Source organism: Alosa sapidissima, chromosome 16, assembly GCF_018492685.1.
Source record: "Alosa sapidissima isolate fAloSap1 chromosome 16, fAloSap1.pri, whole genome shotgun sequence".
NCBI lineage: Eukaryota > Metazoa > Chordata > Actinopteri > Clupeiformes > Clupeidae > Alosa > Alosa sapidissima.
The window spans coordinates 29,210,533-29,225,532 of NC_055972.1; the positions used below are offsets into that span (position 1 = coordinate 29,210,533).

Sequence of the window (15,000 nt, forward strand, 5' to 3'; positions counted from 1 at the left end):
ACCGGCAACCCTCCGGTTACAAGTCCGAAGCGCTAACCAGTAGGCCACGGCTGGCCCAAAACATGGGAAGTGCATGGGAAATACATGAGAAGTACCGGTACATGGGTAGTGCATGGTAGTTGTGTAAGCCCATGTCAGAAGTGGGATTCAAACCCAGGCCCCCATTCAGAGACCAGAGCATTAATCGATTGAGTAATACTGTATGTTCTATTAAAGGTTGTATCAGCTATTTCAGGCCCAAAAAAAGGCCCAAACATAAATGATCACATTCTTTTAATCGTTCCTAACGATCAGCTAGCTGCCTGCCCCATAAGCAGGCCATCAAAAAACTGCGTCTCTGTAGGCAGCCTAGGCTTTGAGATCTGTACACAAAAACAATTGCTACCAACAAGGGTTGGCAACCCACTCAAAGGCAAAATAAAGTGTTTCAACCAATAACCGACGAGATACACGTTTAGGAGAGTTTTAATTGCACGGGACAGAGGGGGAGGGAGTAGCGAGCTAGCTCTCTGTTTTGTTTGAACATCAACAGAAGTGACGTGTCCCCGCTATCGCTGATACAACCTTTAATATTAGCAGCCTTTCACCATCCCAATGCAGATGTACAGGCAGAGTAACAGACACATGGCTGAAACACATGGCTTTTCCACAGAGGCATAGATAAGGTGCCTCAAACAGAGTAGAAGGAGTAGGAAGACAGGAGGCTCTTTTGAGCAAACAGCACAAAATCCACAGTGTTTACAAACATGAGTCCAGAAAGCAGCTAGTGCCGCTCTAAGTCTTCAGCACGATTGTTCTTGCAGTAAATCGTGCCTCTCTGTTGTAATATCTCTTTGCTTCTTACATGCCTGACCTTGAAGTAGTTCCATTGATTAGAAATAGGCATGCCGTTGATACTGAGGAACCATTATAGACTATTCGATATTGGTCAAGCAGCTGTCACCTAGCTTCTTCATATTGATTGACAGGAGGTGTACTGTATATGTACAAAGCATTCAAGGTCATGTAAGATGTTTTCCAGTTATGAGTTTAACGTTCAAGGAAACTGGTACAAATGGGAAAATGTGCCCATGCTGTTTAAATATAATTATGTACGAGGTGACACACAAGTACATGCTGTTTGAATGTATCTACCTTTCTGCAATTGAGTTAGCAACAGTTTAAAAAGACTTAGTGTACAGAAATGAAATAACTCGACAGAATGCAATCACTTTCTCAGTTAAGACTCAATTAACAAGACCACCTTTAGCAATTGGATTGGGAGAAGTGTTTCATAATGATGGCACGGCACTATCAGAGGCAATCTTTAGGTTCGCATGCAGCAGATCCAAACTTAGCATGTTATTAGTCCATCAAATCAACTGCATCCTGCTCCCAGCTCCACAGCTTTAATCCAGAGATAATTAGACATTTAATTTCATTGCCTGGATGATGGCTGATATCACTCCAGCAGTTGGTATGTACCAGGCAATTCATTTTTTAAGTTGTTTTATGAGTTTTTTTCAACCAGTTGGCAAAAATGTAACGTTTTTTATTTTATTCCTCTCCCAGCAGTACAAATATCATCTGAGATTTTATCCCAGTTGTCAAGTCTCCCTCTCTCTCTCTCTCTCTCTCTCTCTCTCTCTCTCTCTTTCTAAGGTGCGAAAGAGGAAATAGCCTTTGATTTTGACACCACATCAAGGCTCTCTCTCTCTCTCTCTCTCTCTCTCTCTCTCTCCCCCACACCCATGATGGGTAGTGCAGCACAGCACAGCATGAGGGCCATTATTCTAGAAACCATCTTCTCACTCGCTACTCTCTCCGCTTCCCTGACTTTTGCGTGCGAGGTGAGAGCATGGTGCCGAGGCCAGCCCAGCACACTCTGCCCGTCACTAGCATTTGAAGACAGACAGGAGACCGGCAGCCTTTTAAGATCATAAAAAGCCAATGGTGTGTGTGTGTGTGTGTGTGTGTGTGTGTGTGTTCCGGGCAGCGGTGTGTGCGGTCGTTTGTAGTGGGCACAGTAGGGGCTCCCCACAAAGTGGGCCACCTTTTACGTTACGTGCCACCTACCATTCCCGACGTTGTGCCACAGCGTGTTATCCCCGCATAATATGTCATTAGCGCGGGATTAGCATTAATCTCTGCTTGGGGGCAGGGGGTCCGGGGCAGGAAACAGGAAGAGGTCCTGTCCTATTGTATGTCTTCCTTCTGCTGGCCCAGCTGTGGCATCATGGGTAGTCCTGCCTTGATGGCTGCGGTGAGGCCCATGCAGAGTCTGCTGTTGCGATGGCACAGCGAGCATGACATGGGGCACTGAACACTGAGTTAAAGCTCAACTGATCTGGCTCCTCAAGGGGGGCTGGAGGAGAACATGGAGGTCCACTAACCACCTCAAGGCACACACACAGGAGACCACACACACACACACCCACACACACACACACACACACACACACACATACACACACACACACACACACACACACACACACACACACACATACACACACACACACACACACACACACACACACACACACACACACACACACACACACACATACACACACACACACACACACACACACACACACACACACACACACACATACACACACACACACACACACACAGAGAGTGAGAAGGAGAGAGGGACAGAGTGCACACACACACACACACACACACACACACACACACACACACACACACACACACACACACACACACATACACACACACATACAGTACACCCTACCCGAGCCCGAGCCTGACCCGGCCCGGCACATTAACTGTAATTATGAGCCTGAGCCCGATTTAAACCCCACAATATTGAGTTGTTTGAACTACAGTAATCTGTTAAACCATACAAATACATACCTCCGACTTTCCTCCAAACTTGCTCAAAGTTATTTCTCCTGTTTTATTATCTTCAAGCTTCACGTTGCACTTAAGCTACACAATAGGCTACAGCACAGCAGGCCCGGTGTGATGTGTGCAAGTGGAAGAGAAGACATTACAAAGGCTTTGTAGCCTAACTTGTATAACTTTGTACACATTTGTTACTTAGGCCTACTTTGCTATATAATATTTCTGACTATGGCATAGCTCCCCACCCAAGTAGGTTAATGGTTAAAAAAATAAATAAATAAAACACAAATGCTTGATCAAGGACCCGGCCCGGCTTGGCCCAAGGATAATAGCTGGAAATATTAGCCCGACCCGGCCCGCCGGTCAAGTTTGGGCTCGGGCAGAGAATCTAAACTCTAGTACACATTCATACACACACACATAAGCTATATATGTATACAGTAAGAGAGAGCTCCAGGCCATGTCCACGCTGTAAGGGTGTCATCCTTGTGTGAAGGTCTAGAGAGCTGCACTGTCTTGATTGCTCTCTGAGGGGATTGAGCTTTTTTGGTGCCTGAACAGGGCACCCATCATCATGTCTCTGATCCCATGCCTGCAAGAAAATTGCTGAAGTAAACAACACACACACACACACCACACATACACACACACACTAACAACCACTCACTACCAACTACACACATACAGTATGAGCAGTAGTAAGTTCCAGCAAAGTCAGTTTGCCCCACTGCATACACTGTGCACAGCATAGCACAACGCAACGCAACGCAACGCAACGCAGCGCAACGCAGCGCAGCACAGCACAGCACAGCACAGCACAGCACAGCACAACACAGCACGACACAAGCCTACGGTGTTTAATACTTCTCACATTTATGGCGTAATGAATCTCAATTGCCGAGTGTGCCATCCTGGAACCCTCACATGGAATCAGTCTCATTGTCTGTCACTCGGTTGGCGCTTGGGTACCTGGCACAGATGCCAGTGCACCCGCCACCGCCATGCGGCTCTCCACAGTTGAAAGGAGGGACGTGTTGTTACCGTAACTCATCCTGGGAGGCCCGGTGCCCGCAGATGAGCTGGCGCACGCTGCCAGATGTAATGACGCGGTTTAATTTAGCCATCACGCTCTTGTTTCTCCCCACAGGTGATGACAGCTCACGGTCTGAGGCACCTCGCTGGACCTGTAAGTAGACAAGAGTTTCTCTCATTTCCTCTCTCTCTCTCTCTCTCTCTCTCACTTCCTCTCTCTTTCTCTTTCAATCTGTCTGTCTTGTTCTCTCTTCACTGCTGGTAGAAGTGGGATATCTCTGGTCATCTCCTCTAATATCTCTCTCTCACGCTCCTTCTTTAGGGGGAAGAGGGTGAAAAGGGGCAGAAAGGCGAGAAGGGAGATCAGGTAAGTGAACGATGTCCCACTACCTCAGACGAGACCTTCACGTATTTTCTGACACTTCTCAGATTCACTGCCCCCCCTGTCTGAAGGCAGAAGTCCTTCTTTGAGTGTTTTGCTGTTACCCCTACCCCTCTAATTGATGTAGAGTGCGTGAGTGTGTGTAGTGCATAATTGGAGAACGTTAATGGCCTCATCACACAGAGTTTGCCATACTGTATGTAATGTTTGCGGTAGCAGATGGAGGAGGTCATGGAAATGAGGACCGCTGATGATTCTCCCTGCAGGACGCTGCCATGGAGACGATCCTCAACCCCCTACCCCATCCTAGTCTCACGCTGCGACGAGGCTCTCACAGACCAGCCGCAAAGACAGGAGGATTTAGACAGAGAGAGACCGTGAAAAAAGAGCTCAAATTGAAAGCCTCATCCATCAGTCATGTTGATTTCCCAGAGAGTCAGATATTTTCCGCATTGCATATTGCCATCCACTAGCCGCCCCTTGGGTCTCTGTAAAGAGTCATGATTCCAGGCAGTGTACACGGAGCATACGCACGCGTGACAAGCTGTTGCTAGGACACAAGATGTGTGTGGTTCATATGAGTTTGAAATCTCTACAGTTAGAGTGTGAATGGGTGTATTAAATGAGTTATCAGCCAGAAGGTTTCAATGATTGTATTACAATGTTGCTCATTATAGTGCTAGTTTTATGTATGTTGCTATGGATACAAACATAGTCATAAAAAACTATCTAATAGTTTCTTTTTTTAAATCTTCACTACAGGGAGAAAGAGGAATCCAAGGACCCCAAGGCTTGAAGGTAAATACTATCTGAACGTAGCATTCCTGAAGTATTCAAAATAGAGTTGGCATGGCAGTCAGATACAATATCTCAAATTTTCATATATCTCAAACTGGAAATTTGGTTCATTATATAAATTCTTCCCCTCCCCAGCCAACCCCATACTCACACACATACAAAACAACAGTACATTGATTGCATGCTGTCTTTGTAGAAGAAAGCTTGTTGGAAGCAGGTAGTCAGGGTGCTTCGGGCAGCAACATGTTAAGATCCACTGGGAATAGAGGTGGTGGAAGTAGTGGAGTTATTTTAACTCACTCAGAGTTATCCTTTGATTGGAGCTCCAGGAGTGTCAGGAGTCTGTGCAATTTTTTTTCCCTTCTCCTTCACATGCCTTGAAGCCTAACAGCAATTGATTTTCACCGGCTCTCACTCGATAATAAATGTTGTGGTGTAATTGTGTTGAAAAACAAATCTGAAGTTGAATGATTGTGCCTCTCTCTCTCTCTCTCTCTCTCTCTCTCTCCCTCTGTCTCTCTCTCCCTCTGTCTCTCTCTCTCTCTCCCTCTGTCTCTCTCTCTCTCTCTCTCCCTCTGTCTCTCTCTCATGCTCTCCCCGTCTTCTTCTTCTCTTTCTTCTTCTTCATCCTTTTCTTCGTCTTCATCCTTTTCCTTCTTCTTCTCCTTCCTTCCATCTTCGCGCACCATGCGCTAACAAAGGGCTCCATGGGATTGCCAGGTCCACAGGGCCTCCTGGGTCCAGAGGTACGTGATCACACATCATCTCCCATTAACACAGCAAGGCCTCAGTTGTGCGATTTCTTATGCAAACAGCAAAGGCTTTCAAGCTGCCATCTTCTCCGCTGCCGTTAATATTTTTTCCACCTCTGAGGGAAGTTGTCCATTTCCACCTTCTATTTGCAGAAATTGTAAGTCTCGCTCGCTGTCCTGGAACAACAGCAGGGTGAAACCTACATGGTGTCCATTAAGCATTTAAGAGGCTCTCCCTGAGCTGATGGAGGTGGTGTCATTTAAAAGGCGAACTCATGTGGGCTCCACAGAGCCATGTTTTGTTCCTTTTGCTAACAGAGGCCATGGCACCAAATGTAGGCCTGCACTGTAGTCAAAATACTGTAGTGCCATTACTGAAGCTAAAGAAAATGGCGCAATTCACTTAAAAGCCGGTTTCATGTCAAGGACACACACACACACACACACCACACACACCACACACACACACACACACACACACACACACACACACACACACACACACACACACACACCACACCACACCACACACCACACATAGACAAGTCTCTCTCTTTATCACTCCCTCTCTCTACCTCTTTCTTTCTCTTTCCTTCTCTCTCAAACACACAGACACACACACAAACACACACACACACACACACACACACACACACACACACACACACACACACACACACACACACACACACATACACACACACATACACACACACACACTTCTACTATGAAAAAAACAATCACTGTGCTTAAGCATACTTTTTCAAAGCACTTTCCCAAGACCAGCAGATGAGAATATGTGCCACAGTAGAAGGTCTCATGCTTCCCCAGCTGAAGAGTTGAGCAGAGGGGTTAAGTGCTAATGATTACCATAGCTCTGGTGCCATTTCTATATTGTGTGAACAAGGCCTTGTACTGTAGCACAGCTGCAGAGATAAAGTCTTCTTCTTTTTCTTTCATTTTGGTTGTAGGGCAAGGAGGGTCCAGCAGGCACTGTCGGACTCCCTGGTGTTCCCGGAGAAGTGGTAAGGAGACATTGTTCCAGCCAAGTGGCTCTCTTTCTCTCCGTCTCTCCCAATCCGATCTGAAGCGTCGCCATCCTCTCTCCCTGCTTCCCCCTCAGCGCCAAAATTGAAAGGAGAGAAATAAATAAAGAAATCCAATGCCAACAGGAAGAAAGGAAGTGTGTGAGAGAGGGAGAGGCAGGGAGCGGGAAAAGAGACTCTCTGACTGAGAGAGACAGAGAGAGAGAAAGAGAGAGAGAGAGAGAAAGTGTGTATGAGAAAGTGAGGATGGGGGGTAGGAGGAGGAAGAAAAAAAAGAGAAAAGGGACGAATTGTTACACAGACGATCAGTAATCAAATTTGAGAATTAATTAGTAGATAGAGGCAGATCTGAGTGCTTTATGTGTGAGGAACGTAGGCTGAGCCCAATCTGTTCCCAGCACCTGCTTGCCGTAATGAGCATCTGTCTTTATTCAAAAGCAGGGGAGGGCGGCAGGAGAAAAAAGGCATTTCATAAATCCTGCGCTAAAGGAAATGATGTTGGAACAGCGCGGCTCCCCCGAGCAGTGAGGACGAGGGCGGGAGAGAGGAGCGAGTGCCCGCATGATAGATGTGGTTCTGTTTAACTCGCACCGTTTTTTCACAGGGCTCACCGGGGGAACCGGGAGAACGGGGGAAAGAAGGCCCCAAAGGAGAAAAGGTAGTCTAAAATGATGCCCGACCAAAACCACAAAACACAATAAAGAACACCTTGCTTTAGATGCATGCAAAGTTCAGCTATCTAGATTGAAAAACACTGTCCGTTTTTCGGCACTAATGATTAGTTGGTTAAGTTTAAGGCACTTTATGCCCAGGCTTGTTGACTGTTTGTGTTTACACATTTGCCCTGCATACATTTTTTAAGTATCTTCTTAGTAACAGATATGCAGTGCATAAACACCATTAATAGAAGCGTGATTCATGAACGCCATAACATCCAGAAATGTGTTGAGCATAACTAATTTTGTCAGTCAGCATCCAAAGCTAATTGAAACACATGCAATCTTTCACATGGCCCCCAATTTAAATTAGACCAGTGGTCCCCAAACTATGGCCCGCGGGCCGGAAACGGCCCGCCACCTCATTTTAGGTGGCCCCCCAAAACATGTCCATGGTATATAGGATCCGGCCCGCACGGGAGTACGACATCGTCAAACTATAACCTCCGTAATTTCCCCCATTCATTCTCTATGGCGGGTCTTAACAGTAAACGTGTAATACTCTTTTTGTCCACTGGTGGTTGTTTTGGCGCTGTTTCGCGTTTGCCATCGAAAACGGAATGAAATGTATAGTAGGCCTACCTGCAAACAATGTAAGAGGCCTCTGCTGACTGCATCAGTGGTCAAAGTATTCTAAAAATGTATCAATTAATTGTTTATAACTAACTAACTTCTATTCAAGTCATAATTCTGGAACTTTCTGGAACTGGAAATGTGCATACAGAGTTCACAAAGTTCTCATCAGGTGAGTGAAAGTTAGAATGGTGGTCATTTCAGATGTTTCTGCCACCACTTCATAAAACTCATAGTTTGAGAACTTTAAATTATTTGTAGGATATTGCTTGTTCACAACTTGAGCTGTGTAGCCTATGCAAAGTTCAGAGTTCAAAATATACTTTTGGGACTCCCCGCTTATAGTTTTGAGTGCTATTATTATTATTTCATTTGAGCTACAGTTTACACTGATATGGCATGATGGCAATATAAACACAGATAACAATGGTATTAAATTGCAATAGCCTATAGATTAAATGTAATGGAATATTCAACTAAGGTAGACTGCCTTTGTTCACAGCGCTAAGCTATTTATGGTTACTGATATATTCCGAGTCTCTGGCCCTCTCTTAGAGCCAGGTATAGTGAGCTGGCCCTCGGAAGAAAAAGTTTGGGGACCACTGAATTAGACTATAAAAGTAAATATTTGTCATAGTTATCTGTCACCAACGGTTGGCTCCCTAAGGTGCATTACAACCATATGGAAGACTTGAAATGAATACCTATGAACTGAAGGACTGGAACTCCAAGTAACTGTCGTTTCTCATTGCATTCCATCAGAGATGGGCAACAGACCTTCAGAATGTTTGAAAGCCTAAATGCGTTATTATTGGATGTTGGTTGCCCGGGGCGTTTTTGCTGCTCTTGAATCCCCTCCACTATCAGTGCACAAGCTCTTGTGTCATGCTTCAGCGCGAGAATCATGACTTGAAATTGAAAAATCAACAAGTCCATCAAATGGACAGCAAAAGCTAATATCCAGGCAGAGGGTGTGTGTGTGTGTGTATGATTGCAATAGTGCTGCACACTTCTGTACAATTACTGGTTGTGCTGTCAGTTCTGACTTTGTTATCATAACCATAGCGAGTCCCATCTTATTTTCATTACTTGTGCTAAACCCACCGCCACACTTAAATGACCCGAATACACTTTTCCATCTTGAACAACCCACTCACACTAGATGTTGGTAAAGTGACACCCAGGTATATCTGTTTTGTTTATTGCTTTTGTGAATGCTATTCTCAGCTAATTTGCATAGTGGAAGGAGCAGCAACATACACTGTGTCACTGAACAAGCCCCGGGCAAACTCCCTGTCACCCATAATACAATTAAAGCACCCTCATCAGCATGCAGAGAGGAGCCTTGTGCTAGTGTTGTTCTAATCAGAAAGCAAAGCGACCAGACTGCTCTTAATGCATAAAAAGATTTTGCTCCAGACTAATTAAATCTCTTTTTTATAACCAACTAAATAGCTCTGTACACATCTGGAATACATTTTTTTTACTATTGTGTTGTTGCTAAATGTGATGTAGAATGGTGCTCTATAGAGTTTTACTATAGTGAAACACCATCAGAAACGATCCTATCCCCTATCGAGGTTAGCTCTGTACAGTAGCTAATGTGAGATCTCTTAAAATTCAGTTTCAAATTCAGGCAGTGGAGCTGGAGTTCCTCCTGAGCCTATTCTGACAGGATTTTGAAATGGTTTCGTACCAATGTACCACCACGTGACTTAAAAGGTTTGGGGAAACTGAGGCCAGTTATTCACACGCTAAGATGCTTTAACTTCCTGCCATCATTTGCTGTGTTCATAGACATATCTGCGGGCGGCTTCTCCCTATTTATTCATGTCATTTGTGTGACTGCGGCGGCTAAAGTTAGGATTTGATAGAGCGTCAGTCTGGAAGGCAGTAGCCCCCCTGTGCTTGTCAGATGAGGCCCAAATGACCAGACCGAAACAGATGGCAAAAGCACTGCGGGCAGCTTCAGCCCTGCACACCCCCCCCACCCCCCCCACAGCCACTCTCTCTCTCTCACACACACAAACACACACACACACACCCACACACACACACACACACACACACACACACACACACACACACACACACACACACACACATCCCCTGCCGCTGTGTGAAATGATTCTGGGTGAGTGGCAGCTGCCCCCTGTTTTTACCCCTGCTCAACCCCTTGACCTGCCCCCCCCACCAAACACACACACACACACACACACACACACACACACACTCATACACACACTCACACACACACATACCCCTCCACCCCTCCCTGAACCATGTCGCTGCGTGCCCATCGCCTGCCGAGATGACAAGGCCAATCTGTCACCGCGGCAACCTCGCGGCGACCGGGCCGGCCCCTCTCTGACTCACATCTGTTGCCGTGTGACCCGCAGGGCGACGGCGGAGGAATCATCGGACCGCCGGGTCCTCCCGGACCCAAAGGTGAAGCCGGGGAGGACGGATCTGGAGGTCCGGTAAGTTAAATCAAGACGAAAAGAACAACAGCTCGGACAAATGTTTTGACTGTCCACTCCACAGCCTTTTTGTCATGATATTTGCTGTCAGAGGGAAGCAGTTGAGGCAGGCTCAGTGTTACTCATTCAGGGACGGAAGCACAACATGTTTGACATCACACACACTGAGAGATGGCATCTTGTGTGTGATATCGGTTTGTGGGAGAGATTGAGGCTCCACTCACTATTTGAGTATGATTGACAGGACAGCAGGACAGTATGAGAGAGGCTTTTCTTCTGCTGGACCATCAACCACTTCCTCAGCAAGGTTAGGTTGATCTACACTCTTAAAAAGAATGTGTTGAAAACAACTAGCATTGTTTTTAACACATCTCTGTGTCCAGACAGGGACAACACAGTTTGAGTTGTTTCCTTTTTTAATTGTTACACAATATGTGTCGAAAATAACACAACTTGCATTGAAACCAACACAATTTGCAATGTTTCACATCTCTGTGTCCAGATAGGGACAACACATTCGTTTCAAGAGTGTAAGTGCAACACACTCCATGGTGAACAACTAATTCATTCACTATTCATAAACATGACTGAACTGATAAAGTTAAGATGAACACACAACTATTAATATGGAAGCTTGCATGGAGTCACATATGGTAGAAGTGTTACCAGTATTTTAGCTCTATATAGTTATCATGTGTTTTTTTAAGGTCATTCTCAGCAGTACCATTCCTGCTGTCAGTATAGTCTGCTGGTTTCCGTGGTCATATATTTCCCACGGTATTGGCACTGACATACTGATACGCCAGACTCAGAGACAGAGGAGAGTGGACACTGATAGGCAGGTGGAAAGGGGAGGAGTGTGGAATGTGCACAGGCTGCCAGCCACTGTGTGTGTGTCTGTGTGACTCTGTCTGTGTGTGTGTGTGTGTGTGTGTGTGTGTGTGTAACTCTGTCTGTGTGTGTGTGTGTGTGTGTCTGTGTGACTCTGTCTGTGTGTGTGTGTGTCTGTGTGACTCTGTCTGTGTGTGTGTGTGTGTGTGTGGTTAGCTGGTTCGATCAGGTGACAGTTCTCATCCCCAGCAGCAGCCAGCAGGGCCTGACATCATGGACATGAAATGCTATTACCTCCTCCACCAATCAGCACCAGCACCAGCCGTAGCAGCCCCTCTGCAACACACACACACACACACACACACACACACACACATACCCATAGCAGGAGCACCGACAGCAGGAGCCCCACGCTGCACAGGCTATCTGTCCCCATGTGTCAGGGCCCCAGCGGTCAGTCTTCACACACATTACGGACAGGAGGTCCACTGGTTATGCTGCTGCTGTTGCCCAGGCCTCCACTGCTGGCTCTCAAACGCTGCGGTCAGGCTGATTTGCTCGCGCCGGATAATAGCCCGGCTGCTGGAGTGGTGTTGAGACGTCGCTGTTAATTGCACTACGACCCGAGGCAATTATGTTTGTTTGTACAGGAAAGAGATAAACTGCATATTAACTGTGACAGTAGGCCAACTCATGAAGTCGGCACAAATGTGCTCATTTGAGCGATGCTATCAGGAAGAGGTTGTGTGTGTGTGTGTGTGTGGGCATGTGTCACATGTTTGTGTGTGTGTCTGTGTGTGAGAGAGTGGTGTGTGTGTGTGTGTTTGTGTGTGGTTCAAGGTTACACACCACAACCATATCAGGATGTAGTGCTAGATTATATGCGTGTTTGTGTATGTGTTTACACATGCATATGTGCATGTCTGATTGTGTGTGTGTGTGTGTGTGTGTGTGTGTGTGTGTCTGTGTGTCTGTGTGTGTCTGTGTGTGCAGACAGCTGAGCGGTGGGTGGAATGCTCTCCCTCGCACGCCCCCGAGCTCTCATGATAGAATTCTGAGTTCCACTGGCTCTGACACACTGCAGCACACACACACACCTCACTAACACTCAACTGTTTAATTCTCACGGGAGACAGATAGAGAGAGATGGAGGGAGAGAGAGTGATGGAGGGAGAGAGAGAGATGGAGGGAGAGAGTGTGATGGAGGGAGGGAGAGAGAGAGAGATGGAGGGAGGGCGATGAAAATGAAGGGATATTATCAAGTGTTATAGATTTAATACTTTCTCAGATACTAGAGGCATTGATGGAGTGATAGCAAGATAACAAGAGGTCACAAGGTCATTGGAGAGATAATGTGTTTGTGTGTGTGTGCGTGTGTGTGTGTGTGTGTGTGTGAGAGAGAGAGAGAGAGAGAGAGAGAGAGAGAGAAAGAAAGACAGACAGAGAGAAGAGAAAGAGAGAGAGAATTTTGTTTTTAAGAGGACTTGCCCACACAGCCAAACTGAATAAATACTAATAAATGATAGCACGGTGTGTCATCTCCACTGGACTGCATCCATAATCAGATGGGCTATGGGCGAAAGCCACACATCTCTCGAGCTACTGCACTCTCAGGAGGCCGTCCAGATTTTCGGCGTCCTCACACAGTTCATAGCGTCCACTTGGAACGCCACCATTTTGTCACTGGCCAGTGGTCTACGTTTCTTTCCCTTCCCAAATTGAGCGCAGTCTGCTAACACTGCAGAAACTGCTGCAGCGGCCAGAAGAGAAGTTTGCGAGCAACTCATTTACATTGTGCAACGCTGGGTTTGCTTGTAGCTCTAATGCATGCTGACTACAGAAATCAATTTTCCATCAGTACTCTACAGTAAATAATGCTTACAGTACAACCTTTTTAGTGTATGTGTGTGTATATATATGTGTGTGTGTGTGTGTGTGTGTGTTTGTGAATGCATGTGTGTGTGTGTGTGTGTGTGTGTGTGTGTGGTGCAACTCTGTTGGTCACACTTCACATAGAAACTATTAAATGATGTTGTAAAGCCTATTGAACAGAGGCGTGCAACACAATGCAGCACTCTGAAAATGTCCGATCTCCTTGTTGTATTTCCATTGGATTCAATACAGCTTTTATTTACGGTGTCTTGGCCACGCTGGAGTTCTGCCCACACCCTTTCTTCTGCCATTTTCCCTCTCTGGCCATCTATGTCTGCGACATGAAACACATTTTACTGATGCCACTGTCTATTCTTCTCTGATAGGGTGGAGCAATGACTGGACCAAGAGGATCTCGTGGGCCTAAGGTAAAACAGTCTCACACACACACACACACACACACACACACACACACACACACACACACACACACACACACACATACACCACAGCCTTAAACACATCTTTACACACACTACAGAGACACACATACAGATGTTCACAGAAACACATGTACATACACGCATGCACACAGACACACACAGACAAACACACACACACACACACACACACACACACACACACACACACACACACACACACACACACACACACACATACACCACAGCCTTACACACATCCATACTAGGGATGGAAATTAACCACCCGCCCCCCGCCAAATGCGGGTAGTTTTGTACGCTTGTATGCTGATTACCATGATCATTTTGGGTAGCCTACTATAATCATGATATCACATTTTCATGCCGTTTCTCTAGTGGCTGGTAAAAAAGTTGAGTGGCTGGTAGATTTTGGAATCCATCAGCCACAGTGGCAGGTAGAAAAAATATTTAATTTCCATCCCTGATCCATACACACACATTACAGAGACACACATACAGATGTTCACAGAAACACTTGAACCCACACACACACACACACACATGCACACAGACACACAGACACACAGACACACACACACACACACACACACACACACACACACACACACACACACACACACACACTCATACATTAGTTGGGAGCAGTCCAGACTAGAGGAGTGACTCAGCCCACCCACTGCAGTCTTTCCAAGTTTGAGCCGACACACAGCATCTCCTGCGACAGCCGTCCACTTTAGAAAATAAACAGAAGCTTTAAAACGCTCCCTGTGCATCTTGGCCACAGACCACACTCTTCTGGTTTGTTATGGAGGCAGGGGCCTGCAAGAGCATCAAAAGGAAGAGAGAACAAGGAAGGAATGTTTCAGCACCCCTGTGGGGCCTCTAGTCTTCTTTTTTCTATTTCACTCTTCAGTTCTTTTTCCTATTTCACTCTTCCATTGTTTTCCTTGCATCTATCTATCTATCTATCTATATATCTATCTACCTTACTTTCTTTCTATCTTTCTATACTTCTATATTTATCTTTCTCTTTCTCTCCCTTTCTCTCTCTCAGGGTGAAAGAGGTGTCCCTGGGCTTCCTGGAGACCCAGGAGAAAAAGGTGAAACTGGAATCGGCATCAGAGGACCCACTGTGAGTCAGTTATCCACACCTTCATCCACACCCTCATCCACACCCTCATCCACACCCTCATCCATCCACACC

At 46.0% G+C, this 15,000-nt stretch overlaps 1 protein-coding gene across 2 annotated transcripts in view; it reads left to right on the forward strand.

Moving 5' to 3' along the window:
* The window catches only part of LOC121685843 (collagen alpha-1(XIX) chain), a 127,695-nt gene that overhangs the window by 80,671 nt on the left and 32,024 nt on the right, over positions 1 to 15,000 (forward strand). For both annotated transcript variants that reach the window (XM_042066625.1, XM_042066627.1), the window contains exons 24-32: positions 4,001 to 4,039; positions 4,208 to 4,252; positions 5,030 to 5,065; positions 5,767 to 5,811; positions 6,789 to 6,842; positions 7,468 to 7,521; positions 10,552 to 10,632; positions 13,722 to 13,763; positions 14,851 to 14,928. In XM_042066625.1, the coding sequence (XP_041922559.1) occupies positions 4,001 to 4,039; positions 4,208 to 4,252; positions 5,030 to 5,065; positions 5,767 to 5,811; positions 6,789 to 6,842; positions 7,468 to 7,521; positions 10,552 to 10,632; positions 13,722 to 13,763; positions 14,851 to 14,928 (474 nt within the window). The remainder of the gene's footprint in view (positions 1 to 4,000; positions 4,040 to 4,207; positions 4,253 to 5,029; positions 5,066 to 5,766; positions 5,812 to 6,788; positions 6,843 to 7,467; positions 7,522 to 10,551; positions 10,633 to 13,721; positions 13,764 to 14,850; positions 14,929 to 15,000) is intronic.